The 20859-nt window shown below is 45.3% G+C and overlaps 1 protein-coding gene across 5 annotated transcripts in view; it reads right to left on the minus strand.

Annotated features, from left to right (window-relative positions):
- Nucleotides 1-216: 216 nt before the first annotated feature.
- The window catches only part of LOC132209009 (utrophin-like), a 33199-nt gene continuing 12556 nt past the window's right edge, over nt 217-20859 (minus strand). For 2 of the 5 annotated variants that reach the window (XR_009445077.1, XM_059644246.1), the window contains exons 2-4: nt 16157-16293; nt 7578-7846; nt 5335-7339 (exon numbers count right to left, since the gene is read on the minus strand). Coding sequence is in view for 2 of the 5 variants with exons in the window: in XM_059644246.1 (XP_059500229.1) it covers nt 7334-7339; nt 7578-7846; nt 16157-16229 (348 nt within the window). In the remaining 3 variants the exon portion in view is untranslated. Of the gene's footprint in view, nt 3469-5334; nt 7340-7577; nt 7847-14220; nt 14297-16156; nt 16294-20859 lie in introns of those variants that run through there. The other 3 variants (XR_009445079.1, XM_059644245.1, XR_009445078.1) reach the window with 3 other exon arrangements.

The following is a 20859-nucleotide window of genomic DNA, read 5'->3' on the forward strand; positions in this document are numbered from 1 at the left end:
TCTCCATTTCCCTCTGCAATAGTTCTTGTGAAACCCATCCCCCTCCCCGCCCCACCTTCCAGCTGCAATGTTGGAAGATCACCACATTGGGCATTGCCATGAGTGCTCCAGCTCATTCATATTTCTTCACAAAACCGAAACACAACTCATCAACAAGAATAAGTGGCAGGCAAATGAGATACATCGTACATCTAAAAGCAGTTTGTTGTTCAAAAGTGGAACTAACTTGAATTTGTATGCGTATAATAGAATCAGGAAGAATAATACATATACAGCATGCAGCTCATTTCACTGAACGCATTTGTGCAAATAAATGATATCTCTGCAGTTCAACCAATTCCAACAGCATAACATTAGAGACAGAACCTTTGGAAATGATACAGAAATTTCAGATACGAATGATTTAGAGGAGTACAGATGAAGATCGGGGAAACTGAACATGGTGTACACACAAAAATCCATTTCGCAAATGGAATTCCTGATTCAGGCAATTACATCTCTCTCCCTCAGTCTCAAACGGTCTTCTTCCCATTCGATTTTCTTCCACTCTCTGGGCCACCCCCAATCAGCAGTTCCCTTTCCCTCCCCAGTTTGGCCTCATGCCTTCCTTTACAGGGGGATGTAATGTTACCCTTCTCGTACATGTTTGATTTTCGATGAACACACTGCGCTGGTTTGTGACCAGGTCGGCCAGTTTGACCTCAAAGAATATGAGTTGCCTGATTGGTCCATATTAACAGCCCAAATCAGGGAGCCCTGGCTGACAGATAAGAAGTGTGAGGGTCAGAGATGCTGACACCCTGGTAACTATCTCTGCATGAGACAGTGCTAAAGTTGAAGACAGTTCATTTGTAAATAAAAGTTGAATTGGAGATCGACACTGGCCTCAGTGTATTTAAAATACTCATTTAAAATACATCTCCAGCACTGGGTTTGAATAGTCTTGTTATCCTTTTGTTATCAAACATCTCTGTGTGCAGTGATCAGCAGGGTTATAACATGGAGATGTGGGAACAGGATTGTTTAGATTCCCTACAGTGTGGAAACAGGCCCTTTGGCCCAACAAGTGCACACCAAACCTTGGAGCATCCCACTCAGACCCACGCCCCTGAACACTATGGGCAATTTAGCATGGCCAATCCACCTACAGTGCACATCTTTGGACGGTGGGAGGAGACCGGAGCACCTGGAGGAAACCCACACAGACACAGGGACAAGGTGCAAATTCCACACAGACAGTTGCCTGAGGCTGGAATTGAACCTGTGCCCCCAGTGCTGTGAGGCTGTAGGTGTTTGTTGCGAACCGAGCGGAGGTGTTCTGCAAAGCGGTCCCCAAGCCTCTGCTTCGTTTCCTCAATGGACAGCAGGTCAGGAGTGAGGGGGCAAGTCGCTGTGAGCGGGTCAGGAGTGAGGGGGCAAGCCACTGTGAGCGGGTCAGCACGGAGGGGCAAGTCGCAATGAGCGGGTCAGGACTGCAGAGAGAAGTCGCTGTGAGCAAGTCAGGACTGCAGGGGCTAGTCACTGTGAGCGGGTGAGGATGGAGGGGGGAATTCGCTGTGAGCGGGTCAGGACGGAGGGGGCAAGTCACTGTGACGAGGTCAGAACTGGAGGGGGAATTCGCTGTGAGCATTTCACTGAGGCACTGTATCTCATTTCCCTCTGTCAGTGCATCCCATTTGTCTCAGTCACTGCATCCCCATTTCCCTCCGTCACTGCATCCCATTTCCCTCCGTCACTGCTTCCCATTTCACTCAGTCACTGCTTCCCATTTCACTCAGTCACTGCTTCCCATTTCACTCAGTCACTGCTTCCCATTTCACTCAGTCACTGCATCCATGCTGCATAGTCCATGCTATGTATAAATGTGGTATAAAATCCTTACTTGGATGTTCATTTCCTCTTGTAATAACATGTGGCATCCATGAGCATCCTTAATCACTTGCAGTTAATTGGGAAGCCTGGTACAAACACCAGATAGCATGACAGTCCTAACAGAATGCTTTTTCCAATGCTTTAAACAGAAAGTCATGTGTGTCTCAGTGAATAAAAATCCTCCTCATTTTACCCCAATTAAATCTCATAATAAAGGGAGTATGTCTGAAAGTCGTCTCATCCGAAGGAAAACAGACTTGCTCCGGGAAAGCTGCTAAAATATATCAAGAAAAATATATATGAAATGATTCTAGAAATTTCTGCAACACAAAGATCAAAGGAAACAATAGTTTGATGAACACACTGTTAAGTGTTGCACTTACACATCACATTTTGGAAAACAAACCACACTGATTTTCTACTTTATAAAAAATATGTTCCAAGTCTTCATTATGCAGCACTGCAGTGAACTGAAAAGGTGTAGACTTTTAGCCTGCATAGAAAGCATGTGCAGAAGTTAAAACAAACAAAAAAAGCCACTTCTGTCCTAAACAGACAATATTCTATTACAAAAAGGCAGGGAAGTTGAAGAATACAGCATCATGCTACCTGCAGAGATAGAGTTTTGTCTGTGTCGTAAAAAACAAAAGAACTGTGGGCACTGTAAATCAGCAACAAAAGCAGAAGTTGCTCGAAAAGCTCAGCAGGTCTGGCAGCATCAGTGAAGAGTGAGATCTGAGTAAGGGTCACAGGACGCGAAACATGAACTCTGACATTGTCTACGTCATAGTGAGTTATGTCTATTGCTTCAGCAAAATCGAACCAACTCTGAATGAAAAGCAATGCTTAAGAAATATCCAAAACATCCGCTGTCCCCGTTGTGGCTTTCTCTACATTGGGGAAACGATGCAGCGGCTTGGGGACCGCTTTTCAGAACACCGACACTCAGTTTGCAATAAACAACTGCACCTCCCAGTCACGAACCATTTCAACTCCCCCTCCCATTCCTGAGAGGACACGTCCAACCTGGGCCTCCTGCAGTGCCATAATGACGCCACCCCAAGGTTGCAGGAACAGCAACTCATATTCTGCTTGGGAACCCTGCAGCCCAATGGTATCAGTGTGGATTTCACAAGCTTCCAAATCTCCTGTCCTCCCACTGCATCCCAAAACCAGCCCAGCTCGTCCCTGCCTCCCTAACCTGTTCTTCCTCTCACCCATCCCCCCTCCCACCTCATGCCGCACCCCTATTTCCCCTCATCCCGCTCCCTTGACCTGTCCGGCCTCCCCAGACTGACCTATCCCCTCCCTGCCTCCCTACCCATACTCTCCTCTCCACCTATCTTCTCCTCCATCCATCTTCCATCTCTCCCTACTTATTCCAGAACCCGCACCCCCTCCCCATTTTCTGAAGAAGGTTCTCGGCCCGAAACGTCAGCTTTTGTGCTCCTAAGATGCTGCTTGGCCTGCTGTCTTCATCCAGTTCCACACGGTGTTATCTCGCATTCTCCAGCATCTGCAGTTCCCATTATCTCTCCAAAACAAAGGCTGCTGTCTTTCAAAACCCAATCTCAGATTTTGCAGATAGTCCTTACCCTGAAAAAATACCAAATATGTATAAACAGGAAAACTGGAGGTGAAACCATTCAAAAAATTTTCATTGGCACAACAAATGTTCCAACTGGAAAAGCAGGTTAAGCACCTGTATATAAGGAAACTTTAAACAGACACTTAACAGCCAACAAATGTGAGAAATATCCATTTCTTGCTGGATTACCAATTTTGCTGTTGGGAAAATAGGCCTAGGCTTAGCAATGTAAATTCAAACAAGATAGCCCCCTCTCAGAACTCAACACTCACAGTCGTAGAGTTCTGTTTTCACAGGTTGGCGTATAATAGCATCAAGCACAATACACCAAATCTTCTTTGGTACCTTTTCCTTCCATAAAACTGCTTTTAGTAGATGCGCACAGAATTCATTTTATACACGTTGAACAGTTGGTAAGTTCAAGAGGCCAGTTCCAGCACTTTGACTTGCATCTGCTTCATCATCCAAACAGAACAAAATAAAGACCCACTCTTTGTAAGTCAAGTTTTCCATTTTTAGTGACAAGGTGAAGTGCGAGAACTGCTCACTTGATGTTAAAAACTCCTAAGTATGTACCTATATATTTCAATTCTGTGAAATATGTGGAATGAGTTCGAGAGAAGGATTAATTTTCTTGTGCTGGGAGAGAGCTGGGACAGATAAAATAGGTTGAATGGCCTCCTCCCATGCTAAAAATGTCCATAACTGTTCTTGGCCCTGCGAAATTGAAGTGGCCATCCTTTCATTATGACTGTGAGACGCAGCATGTTACGATAGATGGCACAATGAAGAAATCCTTTGTTATTAATGAATTTTTCAGTACTAGGCATTCTTCCGAAGTCAAATGTTCGATATGTACCTGTTGCACTGACTTGGTTCCAAACAGTTATAATGTGGAGGTGCTGGTGTTGGACTAGGATAGACAAAGTCAGAGCTCACATGACATCAGGTTGTAATCTGACAGGTTTATTTGAAATCACACAAGCTTTGGGAGTGCAGTCCCTTCATCAGGTGCGGTCAGGGAGGTAAACACACAGACACACAATTGATAAGCAGACAGATCAAAACATCATACAACTGGTGTGAGTGGAGTGTCAGATAATAAGTCTTCATCCAGGATGTTTGTTTGTTTGCAGATATTTTGTTGAAGAAACACACAACTTGTAGTTACAGTCAGTGTGGTATCTTATAAATTCTTGCTTTTGAAATAAAGGTTAAAACTCTCAGACAGATTCTGAACACAAGCCTCTAAGCTACAAGTCAGAGTCTGACCTGAGATGCCACCTTTTGTACATTCCTGTTGCGCTGCCTGATTATCATGACAACACAGCACTGACATTGGCTTTATAAACGCTTTACTTGCCTCTAACACTCTTGGTCACCTGTACAGAGTTATTATCTGACACTCCACTCACGCTAATTCTATGATCTTTTGATCTCTCTGCTGATAAGCTGTGTCTCTCTGTGGTCACCTCACGAACTGCACCTGATGAAGGGGCTGCACTCCAAAAGTCTTTGAGATTTCAAATGAACCTGTTGGACTACAAGCTGGTGTCATGTGACTTCTGACTTCAAACACTTGTACAATGTGTTTTCAATCCTACCGTGACTTGACAATAAGTCAACTTCTTAAAATTTATAAAATGAGAATGTCAAGTGAAGTATGTCGAACCTTGAGCGTTTAAAAAAGGAAATATTACAACCACAGTCCAGTCAGACAGTAAAGACAGAAGGAATGATTGAATCGACTGTGTCTGACACCACACAATTAATCCCCCTTATGGAAGAATGGTTGGCTGCGTTCTCTTTCTTCAGGAACATCCAGCTAATACCACCTTACCACTGCTTGTTTTATTCATCTGGTCCTCCATCTAATTCCTTGCAGTCTTGGTCAAACCTTGATGTAATTTATTCAAATTTTCAATGAAATAAATTTAACTTTATATTCCACAATTTTAACATTTCCTTTTAAGGTTTGAACAGTTCAGTTCGTACAGTGCACATGTTGTGTTAATAATTGGAGAACATGGTGGAAAAATCAAGATATATTGACAAGTAAACAAATGGCTAACTTCTGTTTCCTTGTCAGTAATGCCTTTTGAACAGAACATTAAGTTGCGCAACTATGTAGAGATAACAATTTCAAACTGGGAAGACCACTTTGTGGTCCCCACACCAATCTCTATTCACTACCTACTGATTGCATTACTCCGCCTTGGCAACAATGTAATATTACGCTTGTCTCAGCACAACCTTGGCATCTTGTTTATCCCATGATGAACGTCCGACCACACATTCATGCAATCCCTGAAGCTGTCTCTTTACATCTTTTCAATCCTGCCTACCTGTCTCTTGTCTTGGCTCATTAGCAGTGAAACCTTCATCTGGAACTACTTCACTTCTGGACCTGACAATTCCAATGCATTCCCTGTTGGAGTCCCACATTTGCCCATTGAAAACTTGACGTCGTCTAAAACTCCACTGCCCGAGTCTCACCTTGAACCAAATCCTCTTCTCTGTACTTTCTACCTGACTGATACTATTAACAGTAATTTTATTAAATTCTCATTTTTGTTTACAAATCGTTCCTTGGCTACGCCTATCGCTATTTTCGTAATCTCCACCAGTCCAACTATACTTCAGGATATCTGCACTCGTCTAATTATGTCCTCTTGCCCACTCTTGATTTTAAAGGGCCCACTACTAGTTGCCAAACATTTAATTGTGTCGGCTTCAAACCCAAGAAGAGACTTCCTACACCTTCAGCGAGCAAACTCACATCCCGACCCTCAACCCGAGCAACAAATCTTCTCAAAACTCGCTAACTTCCTACACCTCTTAGCCTCTGGACGTTTCCTCTTCTAAGGCACTTTTTAAAACAATCCTCTTTCATCAAGCTCTTGATCGTCAGAACTAACAACTTAATAAGGCTCAGTTGTATTCTGGGATCGTGAATACTCCTTTCAGACGCCTTCAAAGTTTCCCTCCATTAAAGAGATTTTATAAGTGGTTCAAGTCATTGCCAAGCAGAGGGGGACGAATTGGGGAGTTACTTCAAAGAGCTATGATATGCCAAACGACCTCCTTCCACACTGGCCAACTCTGATTCTACAAAAACAAAAATGATTTTCAGACTTGGGAAGATCCCTCAAAAATGTCACAAGTAACCAGCTTATGGGCAGAGTCGAGCTGCTGAGATGATAGACCAGGATTTAGGGGTACCAGGAGTGATAATATGCTGAACACAATCAAATTTTGAGGTTGTAGAATGATATGGTCTTCATCATTATTGACACTTGGACCATTTTCCTTCCTTTCCACAGAACAAGTCAAATAGCGGCAGCACAATGTTGCATGGCCGCTCAAGCCTGCTCCACCGTCGATGATGATTGTGGCTGGTCTTCCACATCAATTAAACTTTGGCTCATATCTCATCCTCTTCTCAAAACATCGATCTATTCACGTGTAGTATCCCTCTCGCTAACTTAATGAGAATTCATTCCAATCACTGAACTCCTAACGCTGACCCACCCCAGGTGAAAAAATTCAGCTGAGATCAGGAACTGATCTCGCCTGTATGGCTGAGCTGGCTTTTAAAATGTTTGCCAGTGAGAGAGTCCCAGTGAGAAACATTCATTAAAAAAAATAATTGCATGGATTGCTCTCCAATCCTAAACTCTATTCAAATTCAGTTGGTTTGTGATGCAGAGTGATGCCCTGCAGAGAGGGCTCAATTGCCATACCAGTGAGCTTACCACAAAGGGTCTTCGCCTCAACCGCTCTACTTGACTGAGGCATGGTGATCTTCAGGTTAAATCATAACCAGTTGTCTCTCTCTAAGGAGTCGCCAAATGGCGTGCTCAGACTTTACCTTTAACCCTGATAACATGGCAACAAGCAGATAATTTAGCTGATGTCACTGACTAATAGAATCCTCAATTATACTGATATTCATGTTGTGATATCATCAGAAGGCATGCTCAACTAAGTTTTAATTTGCAAATTAAGTTAACAACCATTCAATCAATATTACTGAAGTACTCATATTACTGATCGTCTCGATACAACATTCTGGTTACATCTGTTCATAAGTGAAGTGTAATGTAATTGCACTTACTGTGGTTTTATCAATGTGATCCTGCAATGAGTCAATAAGCAGGTCACCCACAGGTTGCCAATCAGTGTGGACCCCCTCAGCTGTTATCACATGAGCCTCAAGATCATCCAGCGCTTTCTGCAGTTCTTGAAGTTTCTCCAACGCCTTTTCCACCTGTTTCTGCCAGTTGCTCGCACGGGTTTTCAATTGCTCCCAATTTTCCTTCACTTCTGTTGACTGTTTGCGGACAGCTTTGGCAATTCTCTGGGCTCTCTCTTCCGGGGTAGGTTCTGGAAATATGAAGTGCAAATAATTTATCAACTGTTCATGATTTTGATCGATAGATTTTCTTTCCAAACCCCTTTCCTTTCAAAGGTCTCTCTGGACTTTCTCCTGAAATTGGGATATATAAGACTGAAGCACATCAATGATAAATTCTGTAATTAGCCAGGAGGTCGTGGAGCCATGAACAGAGAATCACAGAGAACCAATACAAAGCCAAATAAAATTCCGCAGATATTTGAAATTTGTCACTACCAAGGAAGCTTTAAAAAAGGAAAAGGATTACGGACTAAATGGGTACAATTCTCAACAAAAGATTTGAAAAATCCTTTCATGATATCTTTCATAGCTATGAGACAAACATCCAACAGAAACCAACTTTCATCTTTCAGGACTGGCAAGTTAGAATGATAAACCCAAAGTCTACCCTGCATAGTTCTCTCTCGAACTCACTTAATGAGGTTGTTAAGAGATGTAGAGATAACAAAGTGTGCAGCTGGATGAACACAGCAGGCCAAGCAGCATCTGAGGAGCACAAAAGCTGACATGTTGGGCCGAGACCTTTCATCAGAAAAGGGGGAGGGGGAGAGAGTTCTGAAATAAATAGTGAGAGAGGGGGAGGCGGATCAAAGATGGATAGAGGAGAAGATAGGTGGAGAGGAGACAGACAAGTTCAAGAGGTGGGGATGGAGCCAGCAGAGGTGAGTGTAGGTGGGGAGGTAGGGAGGGGAGAGGTCAGTCCGGGGAGGACGAACAGGTCTCCGGGGCGGGAAGAGGTTAGGAGGCAGGAAATGGGGGTGGGGTTTGAGGTGGCAGGATGGGATAGGTGGGCTGGTTTTGGGATGCGGGAGGGGGAGGGGTGATTTTGAAGCTTGTCAAGTCCACATTGATACCATGGAGTGCAGGGTTCCCAAGCGCAATATGAGGTGCTGCTCCTGCAACCTTCAGGTGGCATCGTTGTGGCACTGCAGGAGGCCCAGGATGGACATGTTACCTGAGGATTGGTCAGGAGAGTCGAAACAGTTCACGACTGGGAGGTGCAGTTCTTTAGTGCAAACTGAGCACAGGTGAAGCGGTCCCCAAACCTCTGTTTGGTTTCCCCGATGTAGAGGGGGCCACAATGGCAACAGTGGATACAGTCTACGACATTAGCAGATGTGCAGGTAAACATCTGTTTGATGAGGAAATTCTTCCTGGGGCCTGGGATGGGGGGGAGGTATCGGGACCAGTGAATTTTCAACGTTGTGATGACAACATTTATGGATATGCAGGGAAAAGTGCTGGGTGTCGGGAGTGCTAGAGGGGAGTGTGGAGCGGATAAGGGGGTCACCTAAGGGTGGTGGGAAAAATGTCTTTGGTGGTGGGGTCGGATTGCGGATGGCAGAAGGGTCGGAGGACGACGCATTGAATCCGGATGTTGGTGGGGTGGTACGTGACGGCGACGAGGACACTGTTTTGGTAGTTATTATGGGGTGCGGGTGTGAGGGATGAGTTGTGGGAAACGCGGGTGACACGGTCGAGGGTGTTTTTGACCACTGAGGAGGGGCAAGTTCCGGTCCTTGAACAACCCTCAACAGTTTCTCTTTCAATTCCTCCCACTTCCGACAGACAAAGAGGGTGGCCAGGGTAGCCAAATGGGCCCAAGCTATGCCTGCCTCTTTGTAGGTTACATGGAACGCTCCCTCTTCCGTACCCACACTGGCCCTCAACCCCACCTCTTCCTCCGTTACATTGATGACTGTATCGGCACCGCCTCGTGTTCCCACAAGGGGCTCTAACAGATAATCCACTTCACCAACACCTTCCTCCCGAACTTGAAGTTAACCTGGACAATATCTGATACCTCTCTCTCCTACCTGGACCACTCTATGTCCAACCACTGAGAAACAAATATCCATTTCAACTCCACCAATTCCCACAGCTACCAAGATTACACCTCCTCCCACCATATTCCTGCAACAATTCATCTCCTATTCCCCATTCCTTTGCCTCTGCATCTGCACTCCCAGGATGAGGTATTCTATTCCCGTATATCTCAGATGTCCTCATTTTTCAAGGACCACAACTTGCCCCGCTCTGTGGTTGATAACGCCCTCGACCGTGTCTCCAGCATTTCCTGCAACAAATCCCTCTCACCCCACCCCGCGACAACAACCAAAACAAAGTCTCCCTCGTCCTAACGTACCACCCCACCAACCTCCGGATACAACGCATCATCCTTCGAAACTTGCAGATTCTCTGGGAGGCTACGGAACAGGCGGCGGAGCCTTTGGCCTTGATCTTCGAATCCTCAGTGTCTACAGGTTTAGTACCAGAAGGCTGGAGGGTTGCAAATGTTGTGCCCTTGTTCAAAGAGGGCAGTAGAGATGACCCAGGTAATTATAAACCCAGTGAGCCTTCCGTCTGTTGCAGGAAAAGTTTTGGAAAGGATTGTAAGAGATCGGATTTATAATCATCGAGCAAGCACCAATTTGATGGGAGATAGTCAACACGGATTTGTCAAGGGCAGGTCGTGTCTCACAAGCCTCATTGAGTAATTTTGGAAGGTGGCCAAGCACGTGGATGAGGGTCGGGCAGTTGACGTGGTGGACATGGACTTCAGTAAAGCCTTCGATAAGGTTCCACATGGTAGGCTATTGGAGAAAACATGGAGACATGGGATTGGGGGAGATTTAGCAGGTCGGATTAGAAACTGGCTTTGGCGAAGGAGGCAACCAGTGGTGGTTGATAGAAAATATTCAGCCTGGAGTCTGGTTACTACTGGTTTGTCTCAAGGATCTGTTTTGGGACCACTGCTGTTTGTCATTTTTATAAATGACTTGGACGGAGGCATTGGTAGATCGGTTAGTAAGTTTGCAGATGACACTCAGGTCGGTGGAGTGGTGGACAATGTGGAAGAATGTTGCACGTGACAGGTAGACTTGGATGAACTGCAGAATTGGGCGGAAAGGTGGCAGATGGAGTTCAATGCGGATAAATGTGAGGTGATTCACTTTGGGATGAATAATAGGAAGGCAGAATATTGGGTCAATGGAAAGATTCTTGGTAGTGTTGCTGTGCAGAGGGTGTCCATCTGTGTCGATCCCTGAAAATTGCCATCCAGGTTGATCGTGCTGTGAAGGCGGCTTACGGTGTTTTAGGTTTTATTGGTAGTGGGATTGAGATGCAGAGCAACTGTCCAAAAAACTGGTGCGGTCTCATTTGGAATATTGCGTACAGTTCTGGTCGCCCCATTACAGGAAGGATGTGGAAGCATTGGAAAAGGTGCAGAGGAGATGTTGCCTGGTCCGGAGCGAAGGTCTTCTGAAGAAAGGCTGAGGGACTTGGGTCTGTACTCATTGGAGAGAAGGTGGTTCAGAGGGGATTTAATAGAGACATACAAGATGATCAGTGGATGAGACAGGGTGGACAGTGTGGGTCTTTTTCCGAGGATGATGACGTCAGCTTGTATGAGGGGGCACAGCTAAACAGTGAGGGATAATAGATTTGAGATAGATATCAGAGGCAGGTTCTTTACTCAGAGAGTGGTAAGGATGTGGAACCCCCTGCCTGCCAATGCAGTTAGCTCAGCCACATTAGGGGCATTTCAACAGTCCTTGGAGAAGCATATGGATGATAATGGGATCGTGTAGGGGGATGGGCTGAGATTAGTTCACTGGTCCATCCACATCATCGCAATGAGCCAAAAAGCACACCGTTGTCTCTACTTCCTAGGAGGCTAAGGCAATTGTGTGTGCCCACAAGGGCAACTTTCATTGATGTACCACAGAAAGCATCCTATCTGGATGCATATCACAGCACGGTTCCTCTAGCAAAACAATCCCAAATTATTATGGCTCCTGCCTTTCTTCTTCCAGGCAGAATTGGTTCTGCTTTGTCATAACTAATTTGGGAGAAAATCCACGCTCAGTCTAAGTTAATTCTTCCAACAATTCAGATACCATGGAATACTGAGCAATGAGTTGGTGTGTGAGAAAAAGAGAGAGAGAGAGAGAGGGAGAGAGAGAGAGAGAGAGAGAGAAAGCCAGAGAGGTTGGGGGAGTGGGGGAGGGAGAGAGAGCGCACGAGAGAGAGAGCGCGCGAGAGAGAGAGCGCGCGAGAGAGAGAGCGCGAGAGAGAGCGAGAGAGCGCGAGACAGAGAGATGGGCGATGAGGGAGAGAGGGAGAGACAGACAGACAGAATAGGTGACAGAATGTGAGTGTGTGAGCGCCTGCATCAGACACAGAGAGATGTTGCTGAGGTGGAGATAGTTGAGAGTGTCGATCACCAACAATCTCTCCTGGTCCACCCAGATCGTCGCAATGGGCAAAAAAGCACACCAAATGTCTCTATTTCCCCAGCAGGCTAAGGTAATTTGGAGTGTCCGCAAGGTCAACTTTCATTCATGTACCAGAGAAAGCATCCTATCTGGATGCATGTCACAGCATGGTTTGGCAACAGCTCTTCCGAAGACCACAAGAAACTGCAGAGTCATGAACACAGCATAGTCCATCATGCAAACCAGCCTTCCATTCGTTGATTCCACCTCTACTTCCCGCTGCCTCGGGAAAGAAACTGACATAATCAAAGGCCCTTCTCACCCCACAATTACACTCTCTTCTCCCTTTTTCTGAAGGGAAGATGTAAAAAAAGTTTGTCTACATGCGTGAAAAGATTCAAGAACAGCTTCTTCACCGCTGTTATTGGACATCTGAATAGGACACTGAAAAGCTTCAATCTAATTTTGATCTTGCTCTCTGTGCATCTTCTCTGTAGCTGTCACTATGTTCCGTTTCACTCATGCGCCTTGTTTGATATACCTGTCTATACTGCATGCAGAAGAAAACTTTTCACTGTACCTGGGCACATGTGACAATTATGACTCAAATCAAGATAATAAAATGTGAGGCTGGATGAACACAGCAGGCCAAGCAGCATCTCAGGAGCACAAAAGCTGACGTTTCGGGCCAAGACCCTTCATCAGAGATGCTGCTTGGCCTGCTGTGTTCATCCAGCCTCACATTTTATTATCTTGGATTCTCCAGCATCTGCAGCTCCCATTATCTCTGACTCAAATCAAATTGACTGTGTGCAAGAGAGAGGTGAGCATATGATTGTGCTCAAGAGTGCAAAGACAGTGCATGAAAGTGTGTGTGTGCGCACGACAGAATGTGTGTGCCAGTGACTGTGCTTGAGAGTGTGTGAAAGGGAGTTAGCACAAGAAGGGAGTGTTACAGCATGCATGAGGGAGTGAGTGTGTCTCTAAGTGTGAGTGAGCTTGACAGCAAGTGAATGTGCAAACCTAAGTGTGTGAGGGAGAGATTTGTGGTAGTGTGTGTGTACTTGAGAGTCAGAGCATTGGCAAAAGATCCTGCGACAGTGCATGCAAGTGTGCCACAGAATGTGTGCAAGACCGTGTACGACTGTGTGACGGTATGGAGTATGAACGAGTGAGAATGTGACAGAGTGTGTTCGTGAGAGACTGTGTTCCTGACTTTTTTTTTGTGTGTGTGTAGTGTGTTTGTGCATGAGGGACAGAATATGCATGTGTAACATAGTGTGACTGTGAACCTCTGTTGGTGCCTGTGAGTGAAGTGATGGGGGAGAACAGGGAGAGGAGAGATAAAGACTGAGAGAGAGAGAGACAGAGAGAGAGAGAGAGAGAGAGAGAGAGAGAGAGACAGAGAGAGAGAGAGAGAGAGAGAGAGAGCGCATGAGAGAGAGATGAGATGAGGAATTAGAAATAATAGGTGGTCAATACCTGGAGGAAAAAAAGAACAGTGTGTGAGTGTTAAGAGAAGCCGCTGGAAGTGATATGGAGGCTATTGTTTTTTTGATTGTACTAAATGAAAAGCAAGTGGCACCTCTCAGTGTGAGGGGACAGGAGATGTGCATTAGAGAAGGAGATATCGTCAGCCTTGTCAGAGACAGCAGGCAAGTTGCAAATGCATAGAAACTGACATTAAAGCTTTCTTGTCAATGTGTAAAGAGGTGAGACGAATATGACGAGTCAATATTGGACCTTTGCACTCAGTAAAGTCATGGAATCATGAATCAGAGAATCCATACTGTGTGGAAACAGGTCGGTCAGCCCAACCTGTCCACAGTGCCCCTCACAGCATCCCACCCAGACCCATCCACCTATAACTCACCGAACCCACACATCACTGAACACCTTGGGAAATTTAGCATGGCCAATCCACCGACCTTGCACATCTTTTGACTGTGGGAGCAAACTCGAGCACCCGGAGAAAACCCATGCAGGCACATGGAGAATGTGCAAACTCCACACAGAAAGTCACCAAAGGGTGGAATTGAGACAGTGGTGTTAACCAGAGCCACTGTGCTCTATATTATGCGAATTCAGCTGCAAGCATTTTTTTTTAAAGAAGGGAAACTTACCATCGTCACAGGATTAGAGTGGTTTCAATCTTCTATCAGCATTGAGAACCTTATCCATATCTGCCTTCACAAGGGCAAGGTGACGGTAATGGTGTGAGACCGGTTAGTTTGCAGCAGCTCGCCGTGCAAAACATTAACGGCACTTTCATTGCTTTTTTCCTAGGGGCATAACAGAAGGACAAGAACATGAAAAAATCGTGAAATCTTTCTCCAATTTCAATCTCAAAGGGACCTTCCGTTCCTCAAAAGTCATAACCAAACTGAACATGGGCCTCCTGCAGTGCCACAAATGATGCCACTCCAAAGTTGCAGGAACAGCAACTCATATTCCGCTTGGGAACCCTGCAGCACAATGGACATGGCTGACAGCTCTGTCAACCACGAATGCAAGGAATGCTCAGTTGAGGAAGAATGCAGACATTTCGGAATCCCTCCAGTGGAAGATGATATCATTAGAACAAATGGATCTGTCTGGACAGTCCTGTTTGTAGATTTTGGGAAGTAAGACTCTATTGTTTGTCATCAAGGATATGGTTGAGTGATCATATTCAGACTGAAGAGACCAAGAATGTGAGGCTGGAGAACGGGTGCAGAACCATGCCTCTCGGAATTCCTGTGCATGTCTATGCTTGGCTTGGGCTACTACGGTTACCTTGTCGCAGTGTCCTCTGAGAGGCGTGATTCTCCACCCATAATGCAACCAACAAACAGATACAATTGGACCCCCACACACAAACCCATACAGATCAAAACCGGAAATGACAGTACTCATGGTAACAGACTGGGCAGTGTCAATTCCAGACAGAGTAGAATAACATCGTTTCATTGGAGGCTGTACTGATGATGTCACCGATTATGGTGACGAAACGTCTCAATGAGAAGAAGCCAGCTCGGCGAGCAAGTCAACAACCTCAATCAGAGAACTGGCTGTTTTGAACTACCTTGTTCAAGAGTTTCAGTTTTGATTTTGAATGTTAAATCTCGCTCCCACATAGGGATGGAGGATTACTGTTAACAGCTGCATTCTAACTAATTCATATCGAATCATTATTGTTTTGACCAGTCTTCGGGTCAGGCTCCCTCGGTGACTGAGTCTCCCAAATTGTTAAGTTCCCTCGTGAAAGACTCCCCTTCTTTACACACCCAATTAGATCCACCTCAGTTGGTACGAATTAAGCTGATTGAAAAGGATCTTGGTCTTGTGGATACCTTCCTATGTTTCAGAAGGAGTCAAGGTAACTCAGGGTGACACGGTGACTCAGTAGTTAGTCCTGCTACCTCACAGCACCAGGGACCTGAGTTCCATTCCAGCCTTGGATGACTGTCTGCGTGGAGTTTGCACATTCTCCCCTTGTCTGTGTGGGTTTCTGCTGGGTGCTCTGGTTTCCTCCCACAGTCCAGAGATGTGCAGGTTAGGTGGATTAGCAATGCTGAATTACCCACAGTGCCCACGGATGTGTAGGTTAGGTACATTAGCCATGGGAAATGCAGGCTGACAGGGATAGAGTAGGGGAATGGGGATGGGTCTAGGTGGGATGCTCTTTGGAGGGTTGCTGTGGGCTTGTTGAACTGAGTGGCCTGTTTCCACACTGGGGATTCTATAAAACTGGCTTCTCCTGAACTCGTGAGAGAGTGAGTTTATCAATTGCTAAATGCAACAAGTCATAAGGCACCACAAATATGCACAAGTTAGAAAAAAGAAATTAGCTCAAAAACCATAAAAGTTAAGAGGGATACGGATACTTCAGCCTTTGGATTGTTTGTGAAGAATAGAAAGTGGGATGTTGTGGCCACTAAGTTGGGCGATCCCCGTAATGTTGATATGAATTCAGCAGTTAATTTTGAGATTCTTGTTGAAATTCTTTTCACCTTGTTTCCCTTTTGACATTGCCCAGGTTTGCAGAGCTCAGAGCAAGAGATTTTCTTTTCTTCTTACCTGCAGCATAGGGCGATGAAACGGCTGTCCCAGAGCCGTGACCTCCGCAACTCCTGAGACCACACGAGCACATTCGCCCAGGAATACACACGGACTAAGACGAAAGAACTATCGGGATAACAATACTCAGCGTGGTACTGGAAAAGGCAGCATGTACAAACAGAAAACAGCTGTAAATAGTGTTAAGAGGTGAAATCAAGTGATAAAGCTAAATTCATGGCTCTTTGCTTGCGTGCTCATTGTATTCAGAACAAAATCAACAAATTAATAGCACATTTCTAGGTTGACGGGCATGATTTTATAGCTATTACAAAGACATGGGTACAAGGAGATCAACACTGGAGCTAAGTGCGCAGGGCTATACGACATTCCAAAAAGACAGGCAGGAGGGAAAGTGACTGTAAGCGAAGAAATTAGTATGAGAGCAAGAAACGATCTTGGATCGGAAGATGTAGAATCCAATTTTATTTATTTGTTAATGGGAGGAGGACATCCCTAGCTACGCAGTGTTTGTTGTCCATCCCTAATTTCCTCGGGGACAGTTCAAAGTCAATCATATTGCTGTGGGTCTGCAGTCACATGTAGGCCAGATCATGTAAGGGTGGCAGTTTCCTTCCCTAAAGCACATCAGTGAACCAGGTGAGTTTTTCTGACATTTGGCAATGAATTCATGGTCATCATTATATTCTTAATTCATGATTTTCTTTTATATTGAATTCAAATTCCACCATCTGCTGTGCTGGAATTTAAACACAGGTCCCCAGAATGTTATCTCAGTCTCTGAATTAACAGTCCAGCAATAATACCACTAGGCCATTTCCTCCCCCATCGTGGAACAAGAAAGCCTGTAGCTGATTCCCACTTGGGAAAAACAGCGAACCAGGAGCTTCTTAAATGGGCGATCGCATCTCCTTACATTTTAAGACAGCCATGGATAATCAGGACCTTGTGGGAAGGGACGAAATTGGGGGAGGGAAAATTACATCAGTGTTAGGTAGGAGCTGAGCAGTATTAATTGGGAGGAGCTTTTATTGAACAAGTCAACATTTGATACGTGGGAGTTATTGAAAGACCTACTCTTCAGTTCAGAACTGGCCGATTCCAGGGAAGGAGGAATGACAAGGATGGCAATCTAAGGACATACGGACATAAGAAATAAAACAGGAGTAGGCCATCTGTCTCTTCCAGCTCGTTCCGCTGATCTTTTTTGCGGACTCAGCTCCACTTACCCTCCCATTCACCATAACCCTCAATTCCTTTCCTGTTCAAAGATCTATCTGTTTTGGCTTTCAAAACATTCAACAAGGGAACCTCAACTGTTTCAGTGGGCAGAGAATTCCACAGATTCACAACCCTTTGGATGAAGAAGCTCATCCTCAACTCAGTTTTATATCTGTTCACACTTATTTTGAGGCTGTGCCCCCGAGTTGGAATTTCGCCCATCAGTGGAAACAATTTCCGATCCATTTGTTTCATAATTTTAAAAGTTTCTATTAGATCACCCCTCATTCTTCTAAATTCCAGTGACTGCAATCCTAGTCTACTCAATCTCTCCCCATACAGCAACATTTTTAATTCTGGAATCAACCTCGTGAACCTCCTTTGCACCCCCTCCAGTGCAAGTACATCCTTTCTCAAGTGAGGAGACTAAAACTGTACAAACTACTCCACACCAAGCCTCACCAGCACCCTATACAACTGTAGCATACCCTCCCGATTTTTAAACTGCATCACTCTCGCAATGAAGGACACTATTCCATTTGCTGACTCAATTACCAGCCGCATCTGCAAACTACCTGATTCAGACACAAGGCTGCCCAGCTCACTCTGCGGAGCAGCATGCTACAATCTTTCACCATTTAAGCAAGACTCCATTTTTCCATAATTGCTACCAAAATGGATACCCTCACATCTACCATCATTGGACTCCATCTGCTGGACCCTTGTCCATTCACTTAAACTTTCTGCATCCTTCCGCAGATTTTCATTGTCCTCTTCAGACTTTCCTCTCTCACTCATTTTAGTGTCATCTGTGAACATAGAAAAATACAGTGCAGAACAGGTCCTTCGGCCCTCCATGTTGCGCCAACCTGTGAACTAATCTAAGCCCGTTCCCTCACACTATCCCATCATCATCTTTCTGCTTATCCAAGGACTGTTCAAATGCCCTGAATGTGGCTGAGTTAACTGCATTGGCAGGCAGGGCATTCCACGCCCTTACCACTCTCTGGGTAAAGAACCTGCCTCTGACATCTGTCTTCAATCCATCACCCCTCAATTTGTAGCTGAGCCCCCTCGTACAAGCCAACATCATCATCCTAGGAAAAGGACTCTCACCGTCCACCCTGACTCATTTTTCTCTGATCGTCTTGTATGTTTCTATTAAAGGCCCTCTTAGCCTTCTTCTCTCCAATGAGGACAGACTCGAGTCGCTCAGCCTTCTCTCATAAGACCTTAACTCCAGACCAGGCAACATCCTGGTAAATCTCCTCTGCTCCTTTTCCAATGCTTCCGAATTCGTCCCGCAATGGAGCGACCAGAACAGGTCGCACGAGCGTTTTGTGCAGTTGCAGCATGACATCACGGCTCTGGAACTCAATCCCTCTACCAATAAAGTCTAACACACCGTATGCCTTCTTCACAGCACTATCAACATGAGTGGCAACTTTCAGAGATCTATGTACATGGACGCCAAGGTCCCTCTGCACATCCGCACTACCAAGAATCTTTCCATTGGCCCAGTATTGTACCTTCCTATTATTCCTCCCAAAGCGAATCACCTCACATTGAACTCCATTTGCCACCTTTCCGCCCAATTTTGCACTTTATCCAAGTCTCCCTGCAACATGCGACATTCTTCCACATTGTCCACCACTCCACCGACTTTAGTGTCATTTGCAAACTTACTAACCCATCCACCTATGCCTGCGTCCAAGTCATTTATAAAAATGACAAACAGCAGTGGGCCAAAAACAGATCCTTGAGGCACACCACTAGTAACCGGACTCCAGGCTGAATATTTTCCATCAAACACCACTGGTTGCCTTTTTACCGAAAGCCAGTTTCTAATCCAAACTGCTAAATCTCCCTCAATCACATGGCTCCGTATTTTCTCCAATAGCCTACCATGTGGAACCTTATCAAAGGCTTTACTGAAGTCCACGTACACTACGTCAACTGGCCTTCTCTCATCCACATGCTTGGTCACCTCCTCAAAATCTTCATGAGGTTTGTGAGACACGACCTGCCCTTGACAAATCCATGTTGACTATCTCCAATCAAATTGTTGCTTCCGAGATGATTATAAACCCTATCTCTTATAACCCTTTCCAAAACTTTTCCTGCAACAGACGTAAGGCTCACTGGCTGTAATTGCCTGGCTCATCTCTACTGCCCTTCTTGAACAAGGGCACAACATTTGCAATCCTCAGTCCTCTGGTGTTAAACCTGCAGACAATGAGGACTCAAAGATCAAAGCCAAGGGCTCCGCCACCTCCTCCCGAGCTTTCCAGAGAATTCTCGGAAAAATCCTCTCAGGCCCAGGGGATTTATCGAGCTTCACACCTTCTAGAATTGATAACATCTCCTCCTTACTAACCTGAATCCTTTCAAGTCTAATAGCACGTATCTCAGTCGTCTCCTCGATGATATTCTCCTCTTCCTCAGTGAAAACAGATGAGAAATATTCATTTAGCACCTCTCCGATCTCTACCCGGTCCACACACAACTTCCCACTTCTGTCTTTGATTGGCCCTATTCCTACCCCAGTCATCCTTATATTCCTCACATACCTTGAGAAAACTTTACAGATCTCCTTTATTCTACCTGCGAATGACTGCTCAGGACCCCTCCTTGCTCTTCTTAACTCTCTCTTTAAATCCTTCCTTGCTCATCTGTAACTCTCCATCGCATCAATTGATCCATCTCATCTCACCGTCACATAAACCTCGCTCTTCTGCTTAACGCGAGATATAATTTCTTTAGTAAACCAGGGTTCCCCTACCTTATCACTGACCCCTGCCTGACAGGGACGTACCTATCAAGGACACGCAATATCTGTTACTTAAACCAGCTCCCCATTTCGATTGTCCCCATCCCCTGCATTTTGCTACCCCATTCTTTGCCTCCTAAGTCTTGCCCAATTATAATTGCCTTCCCCCAACCTGTAAGTCTTGCCCTGTGGCATGTTCCTCTCCCACTCCATCGCTAAACTAAACGTAACCGAATTATGGTCACTCTCTCCAAAGTGCTCATCTACCACTAAATCAAACACCTGGCCTGGTTCACTGTCAAGTACCAGATCCAGCGTGGCCTCCCCTCTTGTCGGCCCTTCGACGTACCATGTCGGGAAACGCTCCTGCGTGCATTGGACGAAAACTCATCCATCCGACGTACGAGAGTTACAGCATTTCCAGTCAATGTTTAGGAAGTTAAAATCTCCAAATAATGACCACCCTGTTCCTTTCACTCCTGCCCAGAATCGTTTTGCCAATCCTCTCCTTCAGATCCCTGGAACTTTGCAGAGGCCTATTAAAAAACTCCCAGCAGCGTGGCGTCTCCTCTCCTGTTTCTGACATCAGCCCATACCACCTCAGCAGACCAGTCCTCCTCAAAAGTTTTTTCAGCCTCGTTATACTGTCCTCGACAAACAAAGCCACACCTCCCCCTCTTTTCCCACCTTACCTGATCTTACTCAAAGATCT

This window comes from Stegostoma tigrinum, unplaced genomic scaffold (assembly GCF_030684315.1).
Source record: "Stegostoma tigrinum isolate sSteTig4 unplaced genomic scaffold, sSteTig4.hap1 scaffold_61, whole genome shotgun sequence".
Taxonomy (NCBI): Eukaryota; Metazoa; Chordata; class Chondrichthyes; order Orectolobiformes; family Stegostomatidae; genus Stegostoma; species Stegostoma tigrinum.